General features: G+C 43.7%; 7 protein-coding genes across 7 annotated transcripts, besides 1 other annotated feature; 5 read left to right on the forward strand and 2 right to left on the reverse strand.

The window, feature by feature from the left end:
- Positions 1-127: 127 nt before the first annotated feature.
- On the reverse strand, positions 128-2,421 carry CORC01_10211 (uncharacterized protein; the record flags this gene model as incomplete). The annotated part of the gene is made up of 2 exons (XM_022621840.1): positions 128-1,881; positions 1,947-2,421. The coding sequence occupies 2 exons, from the start codon at positions 2,419-2,421 to the stop codon at positions 128-130; spliced, it is 2,229 nt and encodes a 742-aa protein (XP_022471654.1).
- A 1,525-nt stretch (positions 2,422-3,946) lies between these two features.
- CORC01_10212 (urg3) lies at positions 3,947-5,409 on the forward strand (the record flags this gene model as incomplete). The annotated part of the gene is made up of 4 exons (XM_022621841.1): positions 3,947-4,102; positions 4,164-4,491; positions 4,544-4,717; positions 4,772-5,409. The coding sequence occupies 4 exons, from the start codon at positions 3,947-3,949 to the stop codon at positions 5,407-5,409; spliced, it is 1,296 nt and encodes a 431-aa protein (XP_022471655.1).
- Positions 5,410-12,925: 7,516 nt separating this feature from the next.
- Positions 12,926-13,165, forward strand: CORC01_10213 (uncharacterized protein; the record flags this gene model as incomplete). Its single annotated transcript, XM_022621842.1, has 1 exon — positions 12,926-13,165. A coding segment is annotated over one exon (240 nt), but the record flags the coding sequence as incomplete, so codon positions are not given.
- A 161-nt stretch (positions 13,166-13,326) lies between these two features.
- Positions 13,327-13,401: a sequence feature (Short protein (CORC01_10214, OHE94494.1) was converted to a misc_feature.).
- A 3,276-nt stretch (positions 13,402-16,677) lies between these two features.
- On the forward strand, positions 16,678-18,282 carry CORC01_10215 (uncharacterized protein; the record flags this gene model as incomplete). Its single annotated transcript, XM_022621843.1, has 1 exon — positions 16,678-18,282. One exon carries the CDS (start codon positions 16,678-16,680, stop codon positions 18,280-18,282), a length of 1,605 nt encoding a protein of 534 aa, XP_022471657.1.
- Positions 18,283-18,612: 330 nt separating this feature from the next.
- CORC01_10216 (uncharacterized protein) lies at positions 18,613-20,957 on the reverse strand (the record flags this gene model as incomplete). Its single annotated transcript, XM_022621844.1, has 2 exons — positions 18,613-20,384; positions 20,570-20,957. 2 exons carry the CDS (start codon positions 20,955-20,957, stop codon positions 18,613-18,615), a joined length of 2,160 nt encoding a protein of 719 aa, XP_022471658.1.
- A 1,386-nt stretch (positions 20,958-22,343) lies between these two features.
- Positions 22,344-22,991, forward strand: CORC01_10217 (caffeine-induced death protein 2; the record flags this gene model as incomplete). The annotated part of the gene is made up of 2 exons (XM_022621845.1): positions 22,344-22,410; positions 22,468-22,991. 2 exons carry the CDS (start codon positions 22,344-22,346, stop codon positions 22,989-22,991), a joined length of 591 nt encoding a protein of 196 aa, XP_022471659.1.
- A 1,261-nt stretch (positions 22,992-24,252) lies between these two features.
- Positions 24,253-26,813, forward strand: CORC01_10218 (tetratricopeptide; the record flags this gene model as incomplete). Its single annotated transcript, XM_022621846.1, has 3 exons — positions 24,253-25,156; positions 25,204-26,319; positions 26,374-26,813. 3 exons carry the CDS (start codon positions 24,253-24,255, stop codon positions 26,811-26,813), a joined length of 2,460 nt encoding a protein of 819 aa, XP_022471660.1.
- Between the last annotated feature and the right edge of the window lie 277 nt (positions 26,814-27,090).

Raw genomic sequence — 27,090 nt, forward strand, 5'->3', positions numbered from 1 at the left:
CTACTATGCTTGTCTTTTACGCGGCGCAGTTTCGAGTGATAATTCCTTGGAATGCTCTTCAAAAGCAGTTACGAGCTCCATAAAATACTTTGACTGCCAATAAAAAGCTTGAGTCATCGACAATGACCTAGAAAATTGTCACCTCTGTTAGAGTTGATATCATGCGCAGGCGATCACCTATATCCCGGCCTGCGTAGACTCCAACACGGCGGTACGTTCCGTCTTGCGCCCTTCCAAGAGTAAGACCTAGTGAATTTGTTCCTGAAAGCGTCCCGAGATACGCTGGCGAAGTGTCGTCTTCCACTACGTAGCCCAGTATATGAAAACAAATGAAGTCCAGATCCAAGTCTCTTAAAGAAATCAGTTCTGCCCCAGAGTCAAACCTTATTTGTACATCCCAGGGCGTAATGACCTGGTCTCTCTGGTCAAAAGCTTTACCTCGTAAGGTTATGTGCCCTGCCGTGACGGCCCCGTATGGTGCAATGTCATTGAGAGGCTCGGCTGAGACGGCGACCACCTGCGGCAATGGCGCGAGGCCCACGCCCTTGGCCCAAGACCTTATTGTCAGCTTTTCGTAGTCAATATAGTCGCCGCTATCAATAAGTGAGAGCACTTCCCTTTCCTGGAAAGAATATGGATGTGCATAAGATTCCAGATGGGTCAAGTCAGGCAGGTGCCAGACGACGGCTCCCGGGAAGCATGCCCAGGACCAAGAGGGCGCTATGTAAGAGGAAGAAAGCTGCGGCGCGATGGGATTTTTTGGCTTCCATAAGAGCTGCAGTGGAAGTAGAGGCGTCCTCCAGAGGCCTGCGGCGTATGGCGATGCGTCGATATCGTCTGATGGATTAACCAGGGTTCCGAGTGTTTGAGCGACTCCTGAGATAGCCAACAGCCGATCTCCAGGAATCGAGAGACTCCGCTGCGTATAGTCCTCCACAATCTTTGACCACAGCTGGAAGATTGCTTCGGGAGGAGGATACAGAACATCATGAAGATCTGAGATGGGATCTTGGGATTCGCTTGAGTAGCCATAGCTAGTTTTGCGAGTGATCCTTTCTCCGTATCCCACCCAGTGTCGAGTCTTGAACATGTTGTCTCGAAGTGATGCAGCACCTGAGCTGGGACCGAACCTGGTGGTCATGCAAGCCCAGGAGATTCGGCGAGTACCAAACGAAACCAACCGAGTGGCCAGCAAAGACTCTTGCAATGTCCATGCCCGGGTGTCTATATGGTCAACTTGGTCTTGAGAATCGTCACGGAAGAGCTTCAAGCGGCGGCCTTTCGACGAATTATCAAGGCCAGATGTGTCGTCAAAAGGGAAATAGAATCCTACATAGCCACCCGACCCAGCTGAGTCACAGGTGTTCAAGAAACCATCAGCACAGCTTTTTGCTACTGCTGCGGAGATTGTGACTATAGAGTTGGCGTAGTAATGCGCCATGTCACCGACCTCTTTGGCTAAAAGTGCGGGATCATTTTGCACAATGCAGAGGCTGTCAACCCAGAGAAGCCTGATACCCAGTTTTCGAGTGACATGGATCGCGTCCTGGATGGTTTTGGGCAAGTTCTTCACTCTAATGCCTCTCTCATGTCGAGACAAGTTGAATGTGGTGGTCTTGGTGGTCTGATCTAGACCCCAGCAGTAGGAGAGGGCGACGTAAGGATCGGTTCTTGTGCGGTTGATTTGTGTGATGCGAACAATCTCCTTGTCTTCAGGAGACACGACAATGAACCGCAGAGGCCGAACATCCGTCCCTTGTCGGCAGGACTGGTGTGTTTCCAGGCACACCTGGAGCCGACGACGAATTTGCGAGATGCCGGTTTCTGAAAAGGTGCCGCCGTCTATTGTTCGCCCGACGGCATCATTTGCGCTGGGGTCATCTACAACTATCTTAGCGAGATGTCTTGTTGACGGTGGTGCCAGCACGAGGTCAGGCTCAACTTACATGCGTCAGACTCAATGTCGAAAAGCCCACCCGATGGGTTCCAAGAGTAGTCACCCGTCGACAAGAGAATCGAGCATTTGATGGCATCAGCAACCAAGCCATTGACTGATTCGATAACCAAGCAGACTCTCGTCCGCAAAAGCTGTTCTAGTGGCGTCCCTGACCCTTGAACCTGACGCCATATCCATACAAAGAACGGACATCCTGCAGCATCGGCAGCGGCAACCTGGCTCATGGAATGAGACAAGATGTTCCGCCATTTGAGGCTACCCCTTTGACGCGTTTTCAAGGGGTCGCTGTGAAGCGACACCCATCTGCTGATTCTCTCGGGGTCCACGCTCGATGTTGATATAACAGCGGTAGAACAATGCTCGCATGTGTGACTTGCGGTCGAAAATGATGGCGAATCAACGGGTTGTGGAGCTTCGCTACGCCCCGGGGGTGAAAAGTGACGTTGGGCGTAGTATCTATACATTCCGTAGCGTGAGTAGAACCAATGGTAGCTTGACCTTGCGAGATGCAAGGGTTTCTTCCCGCTGACTGCACAGTCAATCTGGGCTTTGCCTGAATTTCTCAGAATGTGCCGGACTTCTTTGGATTTTCAAGACGGGAGAAATTATGCAGCCCCGGCTGCCTGATCGAAGTTGGGCTGAATGTGGCCATTTGGAGGCCGCCAGACACGTGATTCTGCATACTGGGCCGTGAATGATTTACGGACATCGCAAAAAGCAGCGCGCAGGAAAGCTCTCACCTCACAGAGTGAAAACATCGTAGCCAATATTTCTTTTTGATGGATTTAGTACTATGAAATTAAGATGAAGGTGTGCCGTCTCTATCTCGGTAGGCTGCTTTCCCATTCCTTACGTCTACAGTCTGCTCAAGCATAATCACATGTACCGCAACAGGCCTGGGAAATGAAAAGCGACGCCTCATTGCATCTCGAAAGCTGTGTCACGATGGTCCAAGCAAGGAATCGCTTCCTCTTTCTCAAAACACTTGAACTTCCGAGGGACATGAAACTTAATCTGAGACTAAGTTAAATATGTTATTGGCTACCCAAATCAGGGTTGGCATGCTATTTTGAGGCAATTTTTCAGTTGCCCAAGTTATTAATTCTACATGTAGCAACTAGACGCGCAAAAGGATGGCAATTTGCGAATTGGGCACGAGCTCGGCAAGTGGCGTTTGTAGTGCAAGAGATAAGAGCATGTGTGCTACTGTTCAACTTGATCTCACTGTCACTACATTTTGATCATAAACAATCATCATTCCGTTTGTGAAGTGACTTAGAATGCGGCTTATCATCACGTCAATACTCTGCCACATCCGTGAGGAGGTTCAATAACTCTGTGGCATAAGCAGCTGAAATATCCTTGTTCTGAAAATTTTGTCGCTGGCAATGTCCATGTCTGCAAGAAGATCCGTACAATTCAGACAATTTCTTTACTGAAGCCAGAAAATCTGTGCTGGCATATTTCAAGATGTCCTGTGTTGATGGTTGATCTGGGCAAAAGAGTCCCTGAATGACTTCATTGTGCCCCACTTGGGTGATGGCTTAACTCTATCCTCGGCCACTCGAAGTGCATGATCAAGACATCAGGAACTCAATAGAACATTTCACAGATAACAACCGAGCCAAATATGGAGGCTATGCTATGAGATAGGAACTGGGATCATCCAAATGTCTTACCTTACAATATCAGGAACCAGTTGGCAGGCAAGCAGTGGCTGAGGGCGAGTCGGGGGCCGTAAGCACCCGCCACCGCCCGATATGGTGTTAGTGTCTCAGCGTTGGCCAGGCCGATAAGGCGCTGCCTCCGGGCGCCGTCGCAGGCGCCCACCGCCTCCCCAGGACATCGTCGGAGCTCCCCGCGACTCATATTAGATAAGTGCGGAGTAGCCCTGCCCGTCCTTTGTCGTCGTGCATTCATCGCTCACGAGGATTCCTCAAACCATTCAGACCTCTCTCCATAAACATTTATCTAAAAACATCATTCGAAATGGACTCCGAAGTCAAGTACCTTCTCTCCCTGCGTGCCATCCGGGAGCGTGCCAAGATTGTTGGGGATGTCGCTAAAGCCGGGGACTTGAGCCACTTTGAGGTTCGGGAAGACAAGCTGGACGAGGTCGTTGATTTCGTGGCTTCAGTTATCAAGGTCCGGGCTCGTTCTTCTTTCATTTTATACCCTTTCCCAAAATCTAACATGACCTATTCAGCGCGACTATGGCCCAGACAAGTTTCACACAATTCCTCCCCATGGGCGTTGGCAGCACTTTGAAGTCGGCAATGTGCCGCGCATCACCAACGTTATAGAAGAGTGGCAGGCAAGTGGGAGCGATGAGACCGAGGTTACTCGTCGCCTCATTGACCTGTTTTTCGTCTCTGTGTTATTGGACGCCGGTGCAGGTGATCATTGGCGATACAAGGAGCCCAACACCGATCAAGTTTACGAGAGGAGTGAGGGTATCGCCGTGGCCAGTCTCCACATGTTCAACTCCCTGGCCTTCACGACGTCAACTGACAAAGCCAACCCCATAGTTGACGGTAAAATTTACCACTCCTGAATCAAGGCATCTACTGATATTTTAACTCACAGGAAAGGGCTTGGAACGTTTGGAGACAAGTGCACTTGCAGATGGCTTCCAAGTTTCAGACAGTAACCCCATGCTGGGAGTTGACTCTCGCGCCGGTCTCCTCAGGAGCCTGGGACAGTCACTTCTGGCTCACCCGGAAGTATTCGGAGCTGAAGGCCGCCCAGGTAACCTCGTTGGTACGATTATTATTTTTGCTTCTGGAGGCTAAACAGCTTGCTAATGACGAGTAGATTATCTGGTTGAATCTGCAAAGGGATCCTCCAAAATCGACGTACTCTATCTCTGGGACATCCTACAGACCCTTTTGATTCCTGCTTGGCCCAAGGATCGGACGACCATTGGCGGAACGCCCATTGGTGACGCGTGGCCGTTGAGCACTCTACGCAAGGGAAAAGGCGTCGATAATTCCGACTCCCCTGCCGCTGGCATCCAGCCCTTCCACAAGCTGACGCAATGGCTCACATATTCTCTGATGGTCCCATTTCAACGGGTACTCGGTATAGACTGGGTTAATGCCGACTCTCTCACCGCCTTGCCGGAGTATCGCAATGGCGGCCTGTTCGTTGATATGGGTGTTCTGTCCCTGAAGAAAGAGACGTTGGAGCGAGGCTTGAAAGCGTCAGGCAGCGAGCTGCCAATGTTTGAGGCCGGTGACGATGTTATAGTGGAGTGGAGGGCCTTGACGTTGGTGTTGATCGATATTCTATACGGCAAAATTCAGTCTCGGATGGGAGAGGGTGTGCAGCTGAGCATGGCACAACTGCTCGAGGCGGGAACATGGAAATCCGGGCGCGAGACGGCAGCAAAGTTCCGGCCACGTACGAAGTCGAGCCCTATCCTCATTAAGAGTGATGGCACTGTCTTCTAGGTTTGCATGTAAGATGATGCATCAAGGCAAGGGTCTAAGGCGGTCTGCGTAAAAGGGAGTTGCATCCCAGCTGCTAGGTTTCTGTCGGATTGGAAGCCCAATTCGACCTCGAGTCAGCGCCAGCGCAAGGGCCATCTGAGGGTCTCTATATTAGCGTTTAACCGGCGATCTAACCTACGGTTGGAACCTCTCTTTTCTACTTCACGTAAAGATTAATACAAGAGTAATTAACCCTTTGTCACTACAGTTCGATTAAATAAATTACCCTATAATTATATAAATTAATACTAATTAATAGTTTAACTACTATCGTAAATTAATAAGGCTATTATAAAATAAAAAAAGCGACTTTTTAATACTATACGGGATAAAAGAATCGTATTATCTTAACCTTTTATAAAAACTAAAAGAAACGACTTTTTAATATTATACAGAATAAAAAATTTCCGATCTTTTAGATTTTTATTAAAAAAGAAGCGTTTATTACGTTAGTAATATTTTTAAATAGTTTATTAACGGAACTATTTAAATTAACCGTTAACTATTAAAAAAATCCTTCTTTTTTATACTTTTTTTAACTTTAAAAAACCTTTTTTTTTACCTTTTTTTTTTATTTACTTTTCATAATAAATATATAAATCTATTTATTTTATATTTATATTAACCGCGACCGGATTATGTAATATTTATACTTATTTTATAACTTACGAAATATAAATATAAAAAAAAAACGTAAAAAATAAATTACGTAATTTATTTAATTTTATAAATATAAAAAACGAGCTTTTAATAAGAATATATTAAAACGCCGCGCGATTAAAAATTAAAAAGATTTTTTAAATAAATCGTATTTACGTTTTTTTAATAAAAATAAAAGTAAAAAAAGTAGCTTTAATAAACTTAAATTATATAACGATTTAATTAAAAAAAAATTAAAAATATAAAATAAACCTTATAAGATCTTATTTAATTTAACTTTTTTTTTAATTTTTTTATTATTTTTTTAAATAAACGAATAGAATATTATTTTAATAACGATTTATAAATAAAAACGAGGCTATTATAAAATTTCTAAACTTAATTAACTTATTATAAGTATTTACCGTACGAAAATAATAAATATCTTTATAATTTAATAACGGGCGTTAAAAAAAAAGGCTAAGGCTAAAATAATTTTAAAAAAAAAAGATTAAAAACGGATTTAAAATAGTTTTTTTTATATTTTTTTAAAAAGAAATAAATTACTAAATAATAATAATTTATTTAATAAACGTATACGTTTTTTAGGTATTTACTTAAAGAGAAACGTACGTATTTAAAACATTATTAAATTAATTATAATCTATTTTAATAAAATATAATAAAATTATTTAGATTAAATAAAAAGAGCTTATGATAGTTAAAAATAGTATTAAAAGCTTATTTATAAAGTAAAAGATAAATATAAAAAATATTATAAAATAAACCTAAAGCGTAGGAATTAATTTAATTTTTAATAATCAGTCGAGCGACGATAAGAAGCTGCCGCCGCTACTTCTAAGCCGATTAAACCTTAACGTATTAAAAATTAATATAACGATCGTTTTAAATTTTAATATAGGCCGTAATACGACCTTAAGTAAGTTAAGCCGGGTATAAATAAAAATACTTATTTTAAATTAATAAATTACTATTAATATTTAAACGTATTAAAGAAATTAACTATACGACGATATAGACGATTTTAATAATAATTAAATTAATACGGTGCTATTATTTATAATTAAAATATATTATAAATAAAACTTAGTTAAGCGAACCTTATTTTATTATATAATTAATAACTTAAGTTATTAGCCTAACGATTAGTTTAAACTTACGAACTAATAGATTATTAAGGAATTTAGCGGATTTATTTATAATAATAAGGTCTTATTAAATTAAACGTTAATAAGGTAGCCTTATAAGACCTTTATAATAACGGTTTAAGTAATTAATTTCCTAATTTAGTTTAAAACGTAAGTTAATTAAGTAGTTAATTAATTTGAATAATTTACTTAGCGAATTAAAAAGCCCGAATTCTTATTTAAAATTATAAATAGAGCTATCTCGGCTTTAAGATTTACGCTAATTAAAAAGATATTATTAAAAATAAAGTTATTACTACCTTTATAAACTTTTATTATAACTAATAAATCGTTAATAAAAACGAAGCTATTTAGCCCTATTTAATTAAATATAAATATTAAATCGCGATTAATTAATTATAATTAACGCGGCTTTAATTCTTTTTTCTAAATAGTTTATAAAAATCTAAGCTTAGAAACGGCTAGCGTACGATAACTAATCGATTTATATAAAATCTTTTTTAAAAAAAAGAAATATTTAAAAAGAAAGTATAAGGTTTTATAAAAAACTTTAATTATATTTTACGCTAATTATAAAAAAACTAAGATTTAAAATTATTAATATTATTTAACAATTATTATCGTTTTTATTAAAAAAGCTAAGGAATATTATTATTAAGTCGTATATATAATAATTAATTAAAATAACTTTATTACGATCGTTAACGCTTTTTAAAACCGCTTTAAAATTAACGATTAAAAAAAAAGGCTTTTTATTAAATTTAAAGCTTTATTGTTTGGATCGATAATAAAAAAAATAAAAAGTAAACCGAAAATAAAGATTTTTAAAAAGCTTATTTTATAGATCGATAAGATTAATAAAACCTTATTAATAAAAAGAACCGACGAACGGAAGGTCGATTATTTATTAATTATAGTTTAATAAATTAATAAAATAAAATTTGCTTTATAAAGCTAGCTTAATAAATATAAAACGCTTTACGCTTAATTTAAACTAAGTTTAATATCGAAACTAGGATACTTAAATAATAATAATTTTTAATTAATAAAAAACCGTATTAATAATATTAAATTAACCGTATTTATAACGGTAAAAGAAAAAAAACTAAATACGGCGCTTAATCGTAAAATTAAAACGGAAAAATAGTTTTAAACGGCTTTTAAAAGCCTTTTATAATAGGGTTTTATAAACTTTAAAAATATTATATATATTAAAAAAAAGGTTATTAGTTTAGTAATTATTTAAAAAAGGAAAAAACCGAAATATATAAATAATATAAAAAGGTAAAGGGAACCGCTAATAAAACTAACTTAACTAAGTATAATTAGTTCTTTATTAATTATAAAAATAGATCGTTTAAAATTATAAAACTTATTATAAAGTTTAAAAATATAAAAAATCTAACCGTTTATTTAATTAATAACGACGAGGATCTCAACGTTTTAAATAAAACTTAATAGTTTTATTTTACTTTATCAATAATTAACTATTTAACGCTTAACGAAAAATAAGCCGTAAAAGTTTTAAATAAATAGGCTTTTTTTTACGGCTAGTTACGATCTATTAATAAAAAAATTATTTAATTTTAAAAATCTTTAGTCTAATCCGGGGTAAAAACCTTTTATTTTTAATTTTAAATAAATAAAAAAAAAAGTAATTTTAAGAAAAAAATAAGCTTAATAATAGCGCTAAGACCTTTTTTATATAATTTAATTAACTAAACGGAAAGGATTATATAAACTTATTTTATTAATAATCGATATAAATTAAAAACTTTTTAAAATATTATTTTAAATACGAGAGTTTTAAAATAGTTAATAGGGGGAAAAGGGTAGTTTTAAATTTTAAAAAAAATCTATTTAATTAAACTTAATACCACTAAGGCTAGTATTGTTAAGATTACGTTTAAATTAAATAAATAGCTTATTAAAATCGAAATAGTTAATATTTAAACCTAATTCGGTATTATAACTTTTTATATATTACCCGTTAATACGCCCTTTCTCTTATATTTAGTAAATATAAATCGCTTTAATATTATATTTAAAAACCTTATAAATAGGATTATTAATAATAAAGCGTTTAAAACCGTCGAACGATAATAAGGCCACGCTTTTATAAAGCTCGAGACCGGTATTTTATTAATTTATTATTTTATAAAGACCGAATTAAAACGCTTTTATTAAAAGTTCGATCACTTATCGATTTAAAAACTTTATACCTTATTTAAATAGTTAAATAACGATATTAAAATCGCGGTAATAAAATATTTAACTAAGTTCTATTATTAATATTAAATAAATATATAAAACCTATGGTAATTTAAATTTAAAATCTACGACGAGCTTAACTTTAATTAAAAAATAATAATAAACGTTTTCTATTTAAATAGCCGGCTAATTCTTTATATAATCGATTTAACTACCTCTTTTTAAATAAAATAATTCTTTATTAATTTCTAAATAAAAACGGTTTAAATAATATTAAAAACGTAATAAATCGATATATATTAAAGCCTACTTAACGGTATACGAACTAATACCGAAACTAATTTTAAATCTATTGAATTTAAAAAAAACGCTAAATCGTATAGGATTAAATTAAAAATAATACTAATTAAAGCCTATTATAATATCGATAAGATCGAACGAGCTTATTAATAATTAAAAAGAGCGTTTAAAATTATTAAAAATAAAAACCTTAATTTTATAAATAACGATTATTTATAGGTAATATTAAAATATTATAACGATATTACTAAATTATAAGGTTTAATTTTAACGTTATTAATATTTAGATCGTATTTTAAAATTACTATTTCGTCGCCGCCGTCGCCTAATATTGTTTAAAAAGTATAAATAATTAAGAAAATAATATAAGTTTTATAAGACCTAAAGGTAAAAAAGTAAGTTAATAAAGCCTTAGTAATATATAATAAGCCCGATATATTATAAAATCTTAATATTTTATTAAATTTAAATATATAGGTTTAAAAGAATACTATAAATAAATAAACTAAACTATATAAACTAATTTTTATTAACGAGCGCTCTTATATAATTATAAGAGATTAAAACTAATTATTTAAAGTTATAATAACGATAATCTAACTATATAACTAAATAAATAAAGAAATAATTTATAGAAAAAAAAAAAAAAGCTAAGGGAAATTGAATAATTACCTCTTATTTAAAAAAGTAAAGACTAGATCGATTAATTAAAAATCGTTCTTAATAAAATCGTCGTAATTAATAAATTAAATAATTAATTACTAAATCCGCCGCGACGGCAGCGAAGTCGGCCTTAAAAAAACCTAATTCCGTAGCTTTTTAATTATAACGGATTAATTAATAATTATATTAATATCTTTTATTTAGTTAAAGAGAAAATAGACTTCGAATTAATTTTTAAATTATAAAAGAAAGGGATTATTACCGTAGAGGGTAAGCTTTACGAGGCTTTAAATATTATTAAAATAAAAATTTTATAAAATCGAAGCGTATATCGCTTCGTTTTATACGATCTAAATAAATATATTAATTTATGAATTTTTAAATTACATATAATTTAAAAAATTAAAAGTAAAAAAACTAACACGCCGTATAAAAAATCTCGTTATATAATCTAAGGATATAACGACGTTAAAAAAGTAAAATTATTTACGTAATCGCTAACGATTTAAAAAAATAATTAACGGTTAATATTAGTTTTAATCCTTTTCTTTATTAAAAACGAATATTATATATAAAATAAAGATATTATATAAATATATATATAATCCGCTATTAATTTAATATAAAAAATCCTTACTTACTTCCTAAAAAAAATAATTAATAAGTATTTAAAAGGCACGATTATCGAAATACTTAAACTACTATATAAATTAACAAAATCGAGAACTTATTAATAAGCGACCTACTACGATTTCTATATTAAATAGCTAAGTATAATCACGTTAACTTACGATCTATACTTATTAATTTTTAATTATTTAAAAGGACTTTATAAAATTATTAATATATAAACCGACGATATACTAAGCGTATTTAATATTAAATTTATATAAAAAGAAAATAAAAAGTTTAAAAAAGCCGGATTTATTACTAAACTAAAAGAGATCTTTACCGTTAATTACTTATTAATATTTAATAGCGGGATTTTTATAATTAAAAGCGATATTATCGTTTTTTATTAAAAAAAATAAAAAAAAAATTACCTTTATTAACTCTATATTATATAACTAATAAAAAAAATATTAAATAAAATAAGCAAAAGGATCGTATATTATTAATATTTACTAATTAAAAATAACGTTTAATATTATAAAAATAGTATAAGTTATAAATTTAATTAAAAAAAACGTTACTATACTAAATAAACGGCTAAGCTAATAAATAATAAACCTAAATCGCAAATTAATTTATTATTTGCTAAATTTAACTTTTACTAAGCTCTACGTTTTTATTAATAAATCGTTTATAAATAATATAAATCTAACTTTTTAATTTAGATATATTATTATTTTAATAAATAAGGCTATAAGAAACGACTAATTTACGATTTACGGTAATATCGTTTATTATTTATTAGTTAAAAATAAAAAAATAACTAAAAGCGTTTTAATTTTAAAAGTTTATAAGATAATTAACGGCGTCGATTTTACTTACGCGATCTTTACTACGTTTAAATAAATTATAGATCGATTAATTTTATTTATAATACTAACGATCGTTTATATAAATTCTTATTTACTATATAAATACTTTATTAAATTAAGTATTATTAAAAAAAAAAAGCTAATAATAAATATTATAACCTTACGGTAATTATATAAATAATATAAAATTTTTAAAATCCGTTAAATTAATAATAAAAATAATTTAATAAACGCTTTTATTAAATAAAACCTAAACCTAAGTTTAAAATAATTTATTAATAATAGAACGACTACGGTATATATAAAAAAATAGGTTATATAAAAAAGGTTTAAAAAAAAAGCGGAAAAAGAATTATAAATACTATTTTTATTAACATATTATACGCTATTACGAGATCGTTAAATTACCTTTTTAATCGTACGAGATTAATAATAAAAAAGAGATAGTTAGTATCGGATTAGAAGCCTAATTCGACCTCGAGTCAGCGCTAGCGCAGGGGCCATCTAAGGGTCTCTATATCAGCGTTTGACCGGCGATTTAACCTACGGTTAAAACCTCTCTTTTCTACTTCACGTAGAGATCAATACAAGAGTAATTGACCCTTCGTCACCACGGTTCGATCGAACAAATCACCCTGTGATTACGTAAACCAACAGTTTCATAGAGATACTACTACCTAGTTGAACCCGCATACCCGCGATTCTAATTGCGGAATACGCTTGCTTCTCTCGATGCTGGTGAAAGGGTATTGATTGGTCCCTCGCCTGGACAAAGGAGGGGAAACCAGAAACCTGTGGCTTGTTTAGATTCAAAGATCGTCGTCGCGGCGTAGCATCGTCTCCAATGATCGTGGCGCTCCAATCCCCAGGTGCTCAGCTTCGTAGAACAGCAACCAGTATAGGATACTATTGGATGCTTCCGATTATCCTTTAAGTGTTACCCTCTTCCCGTGATGCATCTTCTCCTCTGCTAGCCACTCTCTTATTCGAGATTAATTTTCATCCAAGCATGAAGCTACCTGTTCGCGAATCTGTCTACTAATTCTTCTCAGCGACAAATTCGGGGGACTTCGGATACCAGCCAAGTTGTTCCCTACCTTATATTGCATCAAGGACGGTATTACGAGAATTGGGTGTGGACTCGAATGCTTGCACTGTCTTTGTGACACAGGCAGACGGGAGGCCATGGCATTGGGCGTGGCATCGTATCTATTCATCGCATGTACACCAGCCATTTTTCGTACTCTCTGACATTCCGATTCCGATAGGAGCTCAAAATTCCGTGTCATCGGACTCTGCTCAGGTAGCCAGTACTAGCTGGAGTGGGAGAGCTTCAACCACACGACTCCTATCCACCTCCAGCGTGCCAAGAACTATTGAAAATGTAGTTGGGAAGACTCCTTTGGCAAGGCATGCTGCTGTACGCCGACGAGACCAGCTTGGTGAGACAGTGTCAGCAAGAGGCGGCATCTCGACTGGAGCCATAACAGGGATTGCAGTTGCAGTGGTTGCAGCCGTTGTTCTAGTACTAGCTTTAGTATACTTAGGGCGCAAGAAGAGAAGATCAATCTTCGAAGAGCCTGGATACGGTGGTGAGACTGCGATCGAGTTAAGCGAGAAGCGCAGCGCAGCTCCTGAAGTCAGGACAAAACGAACCACTACTCGGGAAGCAGCCGCGGCAGCCACTTAGCACACGACCTTCGGACTGTATAGGTTATTTTGGTGGGCGGAGAGCGTTTCGCCGTATCGATGAGTCCGTCTCATCCCAGGACTTAATTGTTTTGTGTAAATGTATTTTGTGTACGTGTATAAATACGAGTACAGTTGACTGGTGGTCTGAGAATGAAGCTGCACATGTGGCAATCAAATCGCGCTCAAAGAGACCATGCATATAAGTTCTTAATTACACCGCCCTTCAGTGTCGCATCCTGGAGAATGATCGAGGCAAAGACAATTGACAGCTGCCACGGGTACCTACACAAAATTTAGAGCAGGGCACCTTAGATCTACATAACCCTACCTAGACGAGGTGCAAGCAAGACTAATGCATTATAAGCCAACCAAATAGCGGAGTTCAAAGGGGAATCTATCAACAGAGCAAAAGAGTTCATCGTCAGCTACAAAAACAATGCTATGACCGTGGCAGGGCTCGAACCTGCGACCTTCTCGGGATCAAGTACACATACTTGTGAACGAGAAATCATAATCCACTAGAACACACAGCCGGATGGCGATGGTGGGTATGCGGCCATTTTGGGCATAAGTGCCGCAGGCTTCCGAAGTGGATTGCTGACTGTGGTGCTTCTTAAGTCCAGTGTCTACTGGGAGGCTCAAGTCTGTCTAAAAGATGATGGGCAATACGTAGTAGTGATAGATGATGTGAAGATCGGAACCCCTATCTCAGTTCGGGACTTCCAATTCTCGCGAAGTACCAGAGTGACCAAGCGTCAGCGCATCCTACTACGGTCACCTTGGAACTCTCACTACGCAAGTCAGTTTTGAGTAGCTGTTGTGTCTAATACCTTATGCAGTACAGTTGAAGAGTTTAAACTGTGTAATTCCTATACTGTAAGCCTGATCCTATCTTAGGTACCCTATTTGTGGAGAATTGGACTTGCTTGTGAGCTTGAGCACTATCTAGTATCTAGCATGGAAAGCTGTGATGTCACCTGAGGTAGGTTATAGATTGTTCGCTCTTGCGACTTTTAGCAATTCACAAATAGCTGCGATTTGAAGAGTGTGGCAGTCTTTCACCAAGGGCTTAGCTCGTGTACTAATCAAATTGAGCACTAGATGTTGTCATCTTGCAAATGACAAGAGACATATGTATAAGCGCTCATATCCTGCCTTGTGTCCGAGTCCTTGGAAAGAACACTATATTTCAGATTACTAAACAGACAACTTCCGGAAAACTGTCAAATCCCATCATTGATATACGATTCAATCTCCAATTCATAATTACTGGTAGCCTCTTCTCTCAATTTTACTTTAAGCCCTGTCGAATGCCAATGCACACGACGCCAGATAAGGCCCGTTTAGGCACATCAGTCCCATATTTCATCAAAGGAGTCTACAGCCTTTGATGACCGAGAGGCAGACGGATCTGGTGCATAGATCAGAGATTCCCAAAAAAATTCTTGAGCCTTGCAATCGTTGATCGTCATGAATCAAGCTCATCCGGAGTTCGGCTTCCATTTGAATGCACGAGAACACATACGATCCTTCATATTCCCGGCACGTTCTCATTTGCGAGCTTGGTTTGGTAAGGGCGTTTCATTAGAACCAAGACTGGGTTCTTCTGCAGGCCTCTATTCCTGGTGCTTTGGACTAAGATGCTACTTCAAATGTGTACCTGACGTATGTTCAGAAAGCAGCAAACTTTCTCACTCAGCTGGTCAAGTTTCTTGCATCCTTCAACGAAATCCAGAATACCTAGCACACTTATGTTCGTCACTTCGCTACCACGTTTCCATCCTTGCATTCTTCTTTGGCCGTCCTTACCACCATAATTTTGACCGTCGATGCCGCTCCGACGCCCGCGTCATGACGCCCGACTTCCAGCACCGTGACAGGCCTACCATTTTCTTTGAGCCCTCTGCGGGGTGTGACCTAGGCTAGCAGTTTGGAGAATACATTGCTAGGAATGTTCGGCACGAGAAAGGCATCTGCACAACAACACTCGAGGCGAGTGGCCCTTTAGGTTTCGCTTGGATAATCTGCTAATTGCCGGTATAGTTTACATGTTGCACTAGATTGTATGGAGAGTATCAGTCTTCTGTGGGAGGACTAAAGCTTCGCTAGGTGCGAGCACACTCTCTCACAGGAACTTATTCAATGGCGCAAGAGCAGATTTCTATGAACCCCGATATTATATAGACACATTTCCTCGGGGGTTTTCTACAAGGCAATTATTTTCTATTACATTTCATTCTTCTACTTCGATATCTTTTTGTTTCTGTCCAATATTATTCGATACAGTTACGCTACCTCAACATACCTAGTGCCTATATCAGGCAGACACGGCCACCGAAGGCATGCTTCAAGCTAAGGGCCGCTATGCCATAAGCTTCTTCGGACACTGCAACATCACTCTTGATGTGTCCTGTCTCCGAGTCCCAATCAAAGAGGCACCCGGTGGAATAAATAGAGTTTCTGGTGAAGCACTTGGTGAAGGCTGTCAATAATGCATAGGTAGAACGCCACCAGCTGCAAATATCCATTTCCAGGTCCAATGAATACCGTCGCAGCCTTATCGCGATGCAGAGAGATCCGTCCTCGTTGGCTCTGTACCCCGATTGGTTGTGGCAATGCCCTGCTTCAGCTTCTAGCTGCATGCACCGCCGGTAAGGCGTATCGGGCGATTGCGGTCACCATAGGGTCAGCTCCTGCACTCCCCAGTTGCTTTCGTAGGTTTCCCCATGATGGCCTGTCGACTATAATAGGTGACTGGTGTGTCTCCGGTTGTCTCGAGAATAGAATTGCTAACCAATTCCAGGCTTGGCAAATCAAGTCTGAGCAAAAGCCAGCAATCATGCAGCAAAATTCCATCCAGCCGTCCTCATGATCTCCTTCGTCGCAATCTACCTTCTCCTCTCACCTCCCATCGCAGAGGCCTCTCCCCCAGCCACCACCAGCTGGGTCCCGAACCAAATGGTCGTGGTACTTTTGGCCTCATCTGCTCCTGCGTCGTCACACTAACGATATGCGTCTGGACGGCCCTCCACCTCAACGTCCCCGCAGCGCACTCCACCTTCCGGAGCCGAATGCTGGAGCGGACAAAATGGGTCCTCTACGGCATCTTCGCGCCGGAGCTCGTGGTCGCGACCGCGGCAGCGCAGTACATCGTCGCGAGGTGGCTCAAGCGGGAGATTGAGAAGGATGCCGTGAGTCGGAGAGGTGGCGCAGATGGGACTGAGGTGCTTTCGAGCCACACGTGGGATATGACGCAGTGTTTCTACGCTGTTATGGGAGGGTTTGTCGTTGAGGTGCCGTCTGCCGAGAACGAGACGGCGGTCAGAAGAGTGACGGTCACACCTGAGGGTATCCGACTCCTATCTTTCATCGGTAAGCTGCCGCAGATCCACGAGTCGCAGATCCAGGACAAGAGCAAGGCGGATTGGATGGCCAAGTCGCTCGTCTGCATACAGGCTGGGTGGATGGTCGCACAAGTCATCGGTCGACTCATAAAGCGCCTGCCTGTTTCGCTCCTCGGGATCAACACCTGCGGACACGTTGCTTGCGCTGCTCTGCTGTATCTGCTTTGGTGGAGCAAGCCCCTGGACGTGCTCGATCCCACCATCTTGGACGAGGACAATGAGAACGCCATGGCGTTGATGACGCTATGCTCGTCAATGAGCGCCATCAACGGCGTCACTGATATCCGGTGCTTCATGTACATGCCGCCCGACAATGTAGACATGAAAGGGATCCGAAAGGAGAACAAGGACAAGATCCTCATCACAACTCACTTGTCCATCGGCTCACCTGGCACCCGGGAGCCCTCTAGGTTTCTTGGCTTCGACGTTAGCGACCTTCGCCCCTATGCATCGCCAGCTACCGTCGATATCCAACGAAGCAGAGTATCCCGAAGCGCATACATGTACCATATCGACCAGGCCAAACCGACGGTGGCCCCGGAATGCCTGCAGACATACTTTACTTCACCTTACACCGAGCTCAGTCTCCGGCATGGCAATTTCTATCGCCGAAGACTCTTCGCCGATGTTCAAAGAGACGAGAAACCTCACATGCCCGTCAATCTCGCACGCTTGGCTCAAGCCGCAACAGCTGCAGACTCGCTGTGGACCGAATGCGCTTCCCGCCCGGCGTACGCTCAATTTTACTTCACTTCCGTACCGACCGTTGGTGTGTTCCTTGGTGAGACGGATTATCTTGTTCCTCATATTGTCAACTTCCCGTCCATGTCGAATCTCGGGCTAGGTCAGGTCAACATCCACCGTGATGTCCTGCGGTCAGTCCTCGCCTTGACAGCTGCAGCGTACGGTGGCCTCCACCTCTCGGGCTGGTTTGACCACTTTCCGACGGCTGTCGAGCGGACACTCTGGTTAGCCGCATCACTAGTAATCACATCCTCAGGTGTGGCTCTTTGGATTTTCTTCCTCGCTCGTCAGGTTTGGCCGCGGTTCGACGTATTCATTTCTGGCGCGGCGCCCGGGGCGCAACTAGCGGGAATGACTTACCAGAAACCGTGGATGAAGAGATGCAAGTCGTTTGTTCTTTGCCTTGTCCTGCTGTTGTTTGTTGTGGCCAGAGTTTTTCTGGTCATCGAGGCTTTTATCAACCTTCGCGAGGCTCCCGCATCATTATATCAGACCCCGGATTGGTCTGATTTCCTCCCGCATTTCTAGTGATATGGGGTTGTAGTTCCTCAGAAACTGGGAATTTTGGTGACGGTGTTGCTGTCCAATTGAGGAGCAAACGACATGTATTGGACAGCATGGAGGGGGAGAGAGAGACAGAGAGACGGAGAGAGAGTAAATATTGTATTTGAATAGGAGGATGGCGTATGATAGGCCTGTGGTGATAACCACGTCGCATTGAGAAAACGCCTACGGGTAATTTTTGGGTATCTTCTGATATCGATGTAGATCTTCGATCAACAAAGGAAAGTTACTGCTAGTGTGAAGAAAAAATGAAAGTAAGTGAAAGTGAGATGACATGGATGCGGCACCCGCGTGTCAGGATTTAAATCTCCACCCCTCGATGAGTCGGGCAATCTTCAGATGACCTTTCTGCCTGGCGAGGCCTGCAGCAGTACCTTGGCGATACTTTTCTTTTGTTTTATAGTCTTGTAGTGTTTCGAAGACGGCGCTGGCATGAACCACTTTCGCCCCTCGCTGTAACAGCAGCTTAACCGTCGCAAAATGACCCTTGACAGCCGCGTAATGCAGCGGTGTTGCGCCATGATGATCGCGTTCACGAACATCCAGTCCAAGCTCCATCAGAAGCTTCATCATTGCGGGATCAGCCGTGCCAAAGAACATCAGGTTTGCCCCTGACATTGAACGAGCTCTGGAATAAGCTCCAGCGGTTATAAGAAGTCGTACGGTGGCGAGGTGCCCTGCCTTTACGGCAGAAAAGAGTGGTGTGAAACCTGGCCAGGTCCTGGTGTCGAGGTCGACGCCCGTATTGATCATTGTTGCGAGGACATCATTTTGTCCGTAGTGGGCTGCAAGATGCAGCGGCGTCATGCTAGCATTTCGCAATAATGGGGTTGTGAGGTCTGCTCCACCTCGGATAAGAGCCATTGCAATCCGCGTGTTGCCGGCCTTGAGCGCCTGGCATATGATTCTCTCTGCCCCAGGAGCGGAGTGGTCTACGTCGGCGCCGACTTCAATCAGGTATTGAGCAGCCTCAAAGCATCCCAAATGCATTGCGATTGTGAGCGGAGTCTCTCCATGTTCGGTCGTTGGATCAATCGGCGATCCGGCCTTGAACAGAAGCTGCAGCACCTCAATTCGGTTCTTGTGGGCTGCCATGTGAATGGGCAAGTATCCCTCGCTACCAGCAGCATCGAATTTGGCACCCCGAGAGAGGAGGAGCTTCATGGTCCGCAAGTCGCCTGCCGAGGCAGCCGCGAGCAATGGAAAGTTGCCCTTCGAGCTCGGCAGGTTGACGTCGGCCCCGGCCTCGATGAGCACCTCGGCAATGTCCGGACAAGCGGTAGCTATTGCGTACGTCAAAGCGGTGTGCTCGTTGACTCGTCGATCAAGGTAGGCGCCCTGATCTGACAAGAATTCCGTCATAGGGCTGCTTCTCATGGATATGGCGACATGTAGCGCCGTTCTACCATTTTGCAGTCGGGCTTCCAAATCCGCACCGTATTCAAGTAATTTTTCGATAGCGTTGAAACGATAATTCTGGACGGCTGCTATCAGAGGCGTACGAGTTCCTAGATCCCTGCGGTCAACTTCACCCCCAGCACGTATGAGCACTTGTAAAGTATCGTCATCTTTGGCCGACGTTGCGGCGTAGTGTATTGCCGAGCATCCTAATGTGTCGACAGCATTGACATCTGCACCAAGCTCACACAAAAGCGCGACGACCTTATCGGAGTACGCGTACTTAACCGCCGTGATTAGGATTGTGTCGCCCTCGTCACCTCGGCTCTCGAGATTTGCTCCAGCAATAGCTAGGAACGTCACAAGAGATGGAATTTGGCGATTGAGGGCTCGGCGAAGAGGGCAGAGTTTCGAGCCGAAGCGAGGCGCATTTGGGTCAATGCGTTGCAAGAGGAGCTTCACCACGGCGGCTTCGTCTCCACGATCGATGGCGTCGTGCAGGTCCTTGGTTGTTCGCATGCTTTGCTTGTATAGTGTGCCCGGCGGCGGTTTGAGTCTCTTCAAAGCCGAACGAACTTCGAAGAGATCGTTGATGGGGGAAGCCTCTGCCTCTGGCCTTGGTCGGGGCCCAATAGTTGACAGACGCAGTCGACTGCCTTTGTTCAGTACTGCCGGGCTGATCGCACAATCCCATGACACCAGGCGGGATGAGTGCATAAAGGTAGAGTGGTTTTTTGATGTGACATGTTCGCTACGTTGGTGAGTAAAATCGACACATTTGAGCTGAGCTTGACCTACCTCGGAACGCAATTAAGAAGAAATGTAAGAGATTGACGGTTGGTTTTGAGTTGACGTTGGATTCGGCTGAGAGAATCTTCGTTCCAAATGATGGTGATCTGGCCCGAGGACATGTCAACGGCACTATCGCTCGTCGCAGGGCGAATTCTTGTACTGTAAATGTCGAGAGACGACAGGTCTGTAGTAATCGAGTCTAAAGCATCGTGGCAGGATTTATCGAGAAGGACGGGGTCAAAAACGAGCGTTTCCGGGATGGTCTCGCGCAGATACTTGAATCGCCGTAGGGTATCCGTAACAGCGCGACATTCCTTGGCGAGGGCAGCCAGCGTAACCGGTGCGGTGTTGAGGCTGTTGGCCATCGTGCTGTATCTTTCAGTAAGAAGCTGGGATGTGCGTATTAGGTCGCCTAGGCTGACGCCGGGCTGACGCCCCGGGGAGTCCATGACCGGTCACCTTAGCAGGTGGACAGATCCATACGGAATTCCATCAAGATCGGAGGACAGACTCTTCACCCAACGAAGTCAGGAGGAAGCACCGTCTTTTAGGTTGGATCAGAAGACGGGTAACGGGGAAACTTGTCGCGGGGCCAAGGAGCCAAATCTGGCAACGACCCATTCCTACCATAAACCAGCACGAAACGGTTTGCTCCCGATATGGTAGTTGGGGCGATGCTAGCCAGGGGAGACTATTGAGTGCAATTTGGCGAGATGAAGAACAGCCGAGCCCAGAAATCCGGGTGCCTGTCGGAGTAGAGTGGTCGAGCCAGGACAGAGGCCCTTGAGAGTTGTCCAGAAATCGTATCTACGGATAGAACGTCGCTTGGTTGCAAGAATGAAAGAAACGAAAGAAACGAAAGTCGAGACACGCCAGGCTCGATGCTTCAGGCGGTATATTAAGATTAGCCAGGAGATGATGGCCGGCTTGTCATGGACACCCACTTGATTCCCAGGTCTCCATTTGGGAGGGTCGCAAAGGACAAACCTTGAAGGACACTAGTCGAGGGTAGGGTAGGGATAGAGTATCGTCGTCCGTGTGTTTCCCAGGGGTCCGGATGGCATTCGCGGGTTGATTCAACTTGAAGCCCGAAGACGTGGTTGACGCTTGTCAGCACCATCCTTGGCAAATCCAAAACCGATCTCGCGGGGTTGACGATTGCCATTCTTTGTGTGGCTTCTCGAACTATCGAAATCTGACAGGGCGCTAAAAGCAATGTCTGCGTGGCTTTGAGGTAGAATGGAATGTGGTGTTGGGTCTGAGCGGGCACACATGGGCGGAAACGACGAAGAAAGTTCATCCCTAACAAGGTACCCGAAGGTAAGTTCCCACGGCGAAGCTTGGACCATATTGAGCTGTGGACCACATCCACTTAGCACAGGCCATCCGTTCCGCGCCGAGGATCTTCCGCCGTGGTTCCGCCGGTGCCCGAGTGACCTGATTCGACCATTCGAGGTGGGCGATGGATGTGAAAGTGATTGGTCAGGCGGGGACAACCTAAACGGCACCAGTCGGGAGCTCTTTGAATGTTCCTCCAGGATACGTACCGCTGGATGTCCCCGAGCTCTCCAGCTTACTAGGTGCCTAGGTGCTAGGAACCCTAGGTACCTGCAGCTGCCGTCGACGTAATCGAGTTTGCAGTGGTCATCACATCAATACCTCAATCCTCGAGCTTGTGACTTTGATACGTTTTGAACAAGAGCAGACGAAGTCGCCATTTACCAAACAAACGGTCGGGCTCATCAACATCCATCCTGGCGAACATACTTTGGAAGAAAGAGTCGTCATCCGCGGCGACCGGCGTAGCCCCCTCAAATCCTCCGCCTAACGACATCATGACCCAACCGCCGGCCCAACCGCATCTTACACCACAATTCTGCTTCTCGACAGGAGCTCTGAGAGGTGCGCTGACCTGCACCATTGACCTTATGTTTAAATGGCACTAACATGCTGCCTAAGATTTTCTACGACTTTCTCGCGCGACCGTCGACGACTCGATCACCCAGAATCTCAACGCCCTGGTGACACCCGCGCGAGCCGGTTTCGACCCTTCGTCGACCTCACAGCGAACACCGCGTTCCTTTCCTCGACAGATAGATCCGCAAGCATGTCAAAACTTCAAGGACCAGGTGCTCTTCCCGACATGGCATGCGCGAGCTGAAGTTTTGCACTACTGCGGAGTAGTTGCCACGAGCCCGGACCCCGACGATCCGGAGGCCCTGGTTCAGCAGATTGAGGCGGCGAAAGACAAGGAGCGAGTTGTCGACGAACGGTTGGATCCATATTCTGGAAGATTCTTCCCTCGAGAGCCTCGGACGGAGCAGCTCGCGATGCTTATCCGGCAAGAGAAGGGGGTGGAGAACATTGTGCGAACGAGAACGTGGGATATGGTGAAGCAAAGATGCGGCGAGTCGGTCAACACGTGGGAGCAGGCTCTCGCAGGTTGGCGATCAAGAGCTGCCGCCAAAAGCGATGGCCGATGAGGACAAGGACTTCATCGTCCTCGGCAGCTGTACCAACATTGTATAAAAGGACATCTTGTACCAACCGTGTAACACAACACCAGATGATTGACGATAGACACACACAAAAATGACCCAGGACTCATTTCAACCTGCGAAAATATCAATCGTGATAAAAAGTATAGTCTTCGGATAGGCACTATTATGGCTTTGCCCATGTTCGGTTTAGTAATCCTGGGCGAAGGAAGTGTATGCACTCCCACTCAAGTATAAGAGACCTGATGGATATTGTGGCTTCAATGCACTTGATCAGTCTCCAAAGTTGCAAGGCACCAGAGCCTTGCTTTGGCTTTATATCCCCGCTTGGTGGAAACATGAGGAAGACCTATCAGGGCACCTCACTTCAAAGGTGTAACTCCAACAACAAGCGTCAGGTGCTGGTTCAAAAAAAAGGTGTTCTCGTGAGAAATGTGCACGAAAGTCCTCAGCATCTATGGATTATTTCCGAGGACTTCAGTTTCAGCTTCCAGAACCCATTTACATTCGTCTTGAGATCATTTTGAGATCGTTATAGTTGACGCGCAATGGAGGGCGGTGTTGAAGGCCAAGAGTCCCCCACCAAAACGGCCCGTCGGCGTTACTGAGCGAGACGTGCGCGAAACATGCGGCCATTGGTGGTGCGATTTGGATGCGGTGAAAACGGATGGGCCCGGGCTCAGTTTGCCCCGCCAAAAATCCCGCCGTCCCGCCAAACGGTTAGGTACCTACTTCTCTGCGTGGCGGTCGCTGTATCATGTAGTGCAGGGCGAAGAAGACGGCGCACTAAGCCCCAGCCAGCTTAGCCTTGGAACATCTGTGTAGCCGAAGTCTTTCCACAGATGGGACTTCCATCCCACCTGTTTACGTAGAACCGTTCTGAACACTTGCAGCTCCGTTCGTGGACTCGCACACAGCCAACCTTTGACTTCCCACCTCACGCTCTCGAAAAGGTACGAGTCTCGGTCCCCGACACAACCGACCTCTACTCTTTACATTTCGTCCATCTCCTACTTTTCTTCACAGTCAGTGGCTCGGTTCAGTCACACCACTGTAACTCGCTACCCCTCCTTGACCTCCGAGGACCCCTCCAGACAAAGTGCTGCGGATCAGCCCTCCGAAGAGTTTGCGTTTCTCGCGACCCTTGGGATAGTCTCAACCTTGCCGAACTCGCTTCCTCCTCGACGACTCGGTCTCGCATACTTGGCTGTACTGGCTGTTCGATCTCCGGCTCAATACCGATCCGATGCCGCAACCTCTGAATTCGAAAGAGGCTTCCCTCTTTCGCGCCGTAATCCGCGCTTATGAGGACAAGCAGTACAAGCGTGGTCTCAAGTCCGCCGACCTCATCCTCAAGAAGAACCCCAAACATGGCGACACCATGGCCATGAAGGCCCTGATCATGAACGCGCAGGGTAAGACCGAGGAGGCTTTCGCACTAGGCAAGGAGGCTTTGACGGTGGACATGAAGTCGCACATCTGCTGGCACGTCTACGGCTTGCTGTACCGCGCCAACAAGAACTTCGAGGAGGCTATCAAGGCTTACAAATTCGCTCTGAAGCTCGAGCCCGAGTCAACGCAGATCCAGCGCGATCTTGCCATTCTTCAGGTGCAGATGCGCGATTATGCCGGATACATCTCAAGCCGCACCGCCATGCTGCAGGCGCGTCCCCAGCTGCGCCAGAGCTGGACTGCGCTGGCTATCGCTCACCACTTGTCAGGTGACCTGTCCGCCGCCGAGAACGTCCTCACCACTTACGAGGGCACGTTGAAGTCCACGCCCTCCCGGAGCGATTACGAGAACTCCGAAGCCGTCATGTACAAGAACACCATCATTGCCGAGCAGGGCGACTATCAAAGAGCCCTCGAGCATCTCGAGAATGCCGCAAAGCACAACCTCGACAGGCTTGAGTTTTTGGAGCTGCGCGCCAAGTACTTGGTCAAGTTGGGCAAGAAGGAGGAGGCCATCGCCGCCTGGGAGGCCCTTGTTGAGCGCAACGCCGACCGCCCTGCTTACTTTGAGGGCCTGGAAAGCGCTCACGCCTTTTCCGACAGCGACGAGGTTGCGAGGAAGCAGATCTACGACAAATATGCTAAGCAGTTTCCCCGTTCAGATGCTCCTCGCCGCCTCCCCCTGAACTTCCTGTCTGGTAAGTGTGTTGCACTTCTGCACACGCACATCTGCTAACATGAACAGGTGACGACTTCAGTGCTGCAGCAAAAGAGTACTTGACACTCATGTTCAACAAGGGCGTCCCGTCGACCTTCGCCAACCTGAAGCACCTGTACTCTGACTCTGCCAAGAAGGAGGCCCTCGAAGCTCTCGCTCAGGAGTACCTCAAGTCGCAGAGCTCAAGCTCGGAAGCAACCAACGGTGATCGCTCAAAGGGCGAGGCCGCGGCTCTCTACTTCCTTGCCCAACACTACAACTACCACCTCAGTCGCGACCTTACCAAGGCTCACGAGTATGTCGACAAGGCCATCGAGAAGGTCCCCGACAGCGTTGACTTCACCATGACCAAGGCGAGGATATGGAAGCACCAGGGCAACTTACAAAAGGCATCCGAGACCATGGACAAGGCCCGCACTTTGGATACCCGTGATCGTTACATTAACACCAAAGCCGCCAAGTATCAGCTCCGAAACAACGAGACGGAGAAGGCTTTGAAGACTGTGGGTCTCTTCACCAGGGCGGACACTATCGGCGGCCCCCTCGCGGATCTTCTGGACATGCAATGCGTCTGGTTCTTGACCGAGGATGGTGAGGCGTACGCTCGTCAGGGTGATGATGCATTGGCTCTCAAGCGCCTCCACACGGTTCACAACATTTTCGACGTCTGGCAAGAAGATCAATTCGATTTCCACAGCTTTTCTCTCAGAAAGGGCCAAATTCGTGCCTACGTAGATATGGTCCGGTGGGAGGACCACCTTCGGGACCACCCCTTCTACTCAAGAGCCGCTTTGGATGCCGTTGCGATCTATCTCAAGAGAGCCGATCGTCCCTCGGCGAACGGAGTCAATGGTGACGCCAATGGCGACGACGCTTCCGAGAGAAAGAAGGCTGCGAAGAAGGCCAAGAAGGAGCAGCAGCGCTTGGAGCGGGAGGCGGCTGATCGTGCGGCGAAGCAGGATCCGAACAAGGGCAAGCCTACTAGCGAAGAGCCCAAGAAGAAGGACGAAGATCCCCTCGGCCTGAAGCTTCTGGAGGCCGAACCCCTGAGCGCGGCCATGCGATTTATCACTCCCCTCCTGCAATTCAGCCCGCAAAACATCGATGCCCAATTCGCCGGCTTCGATGTTTACGTGCGCCGAAGTGAGTTTGACTATGCCACCCTTGACACCTTTGACAGTACTGACATCTCTACAGAGAAGTACGTTCTAGCGCTGCGTTGCCTCAATGCCGCCCGCGAACTCGACCAATCGCACCCTGGAGTTCACGAACGTGTTGTTGAGTTCGCTCATGTCGTGCGCCCGGCACTCGAGAGTCTGCCAGCGAAGGTGCAAGAACTCATCAAGTCCGAATTCACACCTCCTGCTGGTGACCTGAAGAAGTACAACGAGGAGTTCCTCACGAACAACAAGACCAAGCCCACTCACGTCGTCGCTGCTCTGAAGACGCGAAGAGTGCTTGGGGAGGATAGCGCCAAGGCCGATGCCGACCTTGTGAATGTCGTCAAGGCTCCCGATGCCACTTTCGAGCTTGCTACCGAGGTGTACAACCTCCTGAAGGGGTGGAGGAGCAGCGAGGCTGAGACGCTCAAGAAGGAGGCGCACGGGAGGTGGCCGGAAGTAAGCCTCTTCGCCTAGGAGCGCCGGCCCCCATCCCTGTCGCCAATTCGGAGGATTTGGAACCAGCTCAGGCGGAAATGAGGCGGTTGCCGGTTTCAGTGTTGCGATTTGTGCAGTCAGATACCCGAACGGTGGAAGCGTTTCCAGACGGCCATGGGCGGATATGTTTCCTCGGTGAGCGGGAAAGCCAAGGTTTGGTAAAGGTCGGGGCTACAGATACGTGCTGTTACGGCATGTGTCAAATCAAGGATATAGTGCATCATCAAAAGTTGTGATAGAAGAAGGCTATAAAAAA

This window comes from Colletotrichum orchidophilum, assembly GCF_001831195.1.
Source record: "Colletotrichum orchidophilum strain IMI 309357 chromosome Unknown Scaffold_99.1, whole genome shotgun sequence".
Classification (NCBI taxonomy): Eukaryota; Fungi; Ascomycota; class Sordariomycetes; order Glomerellales; family Glomerellaceae; genus Colletotrichum; species Colletotrichum orchidophilum.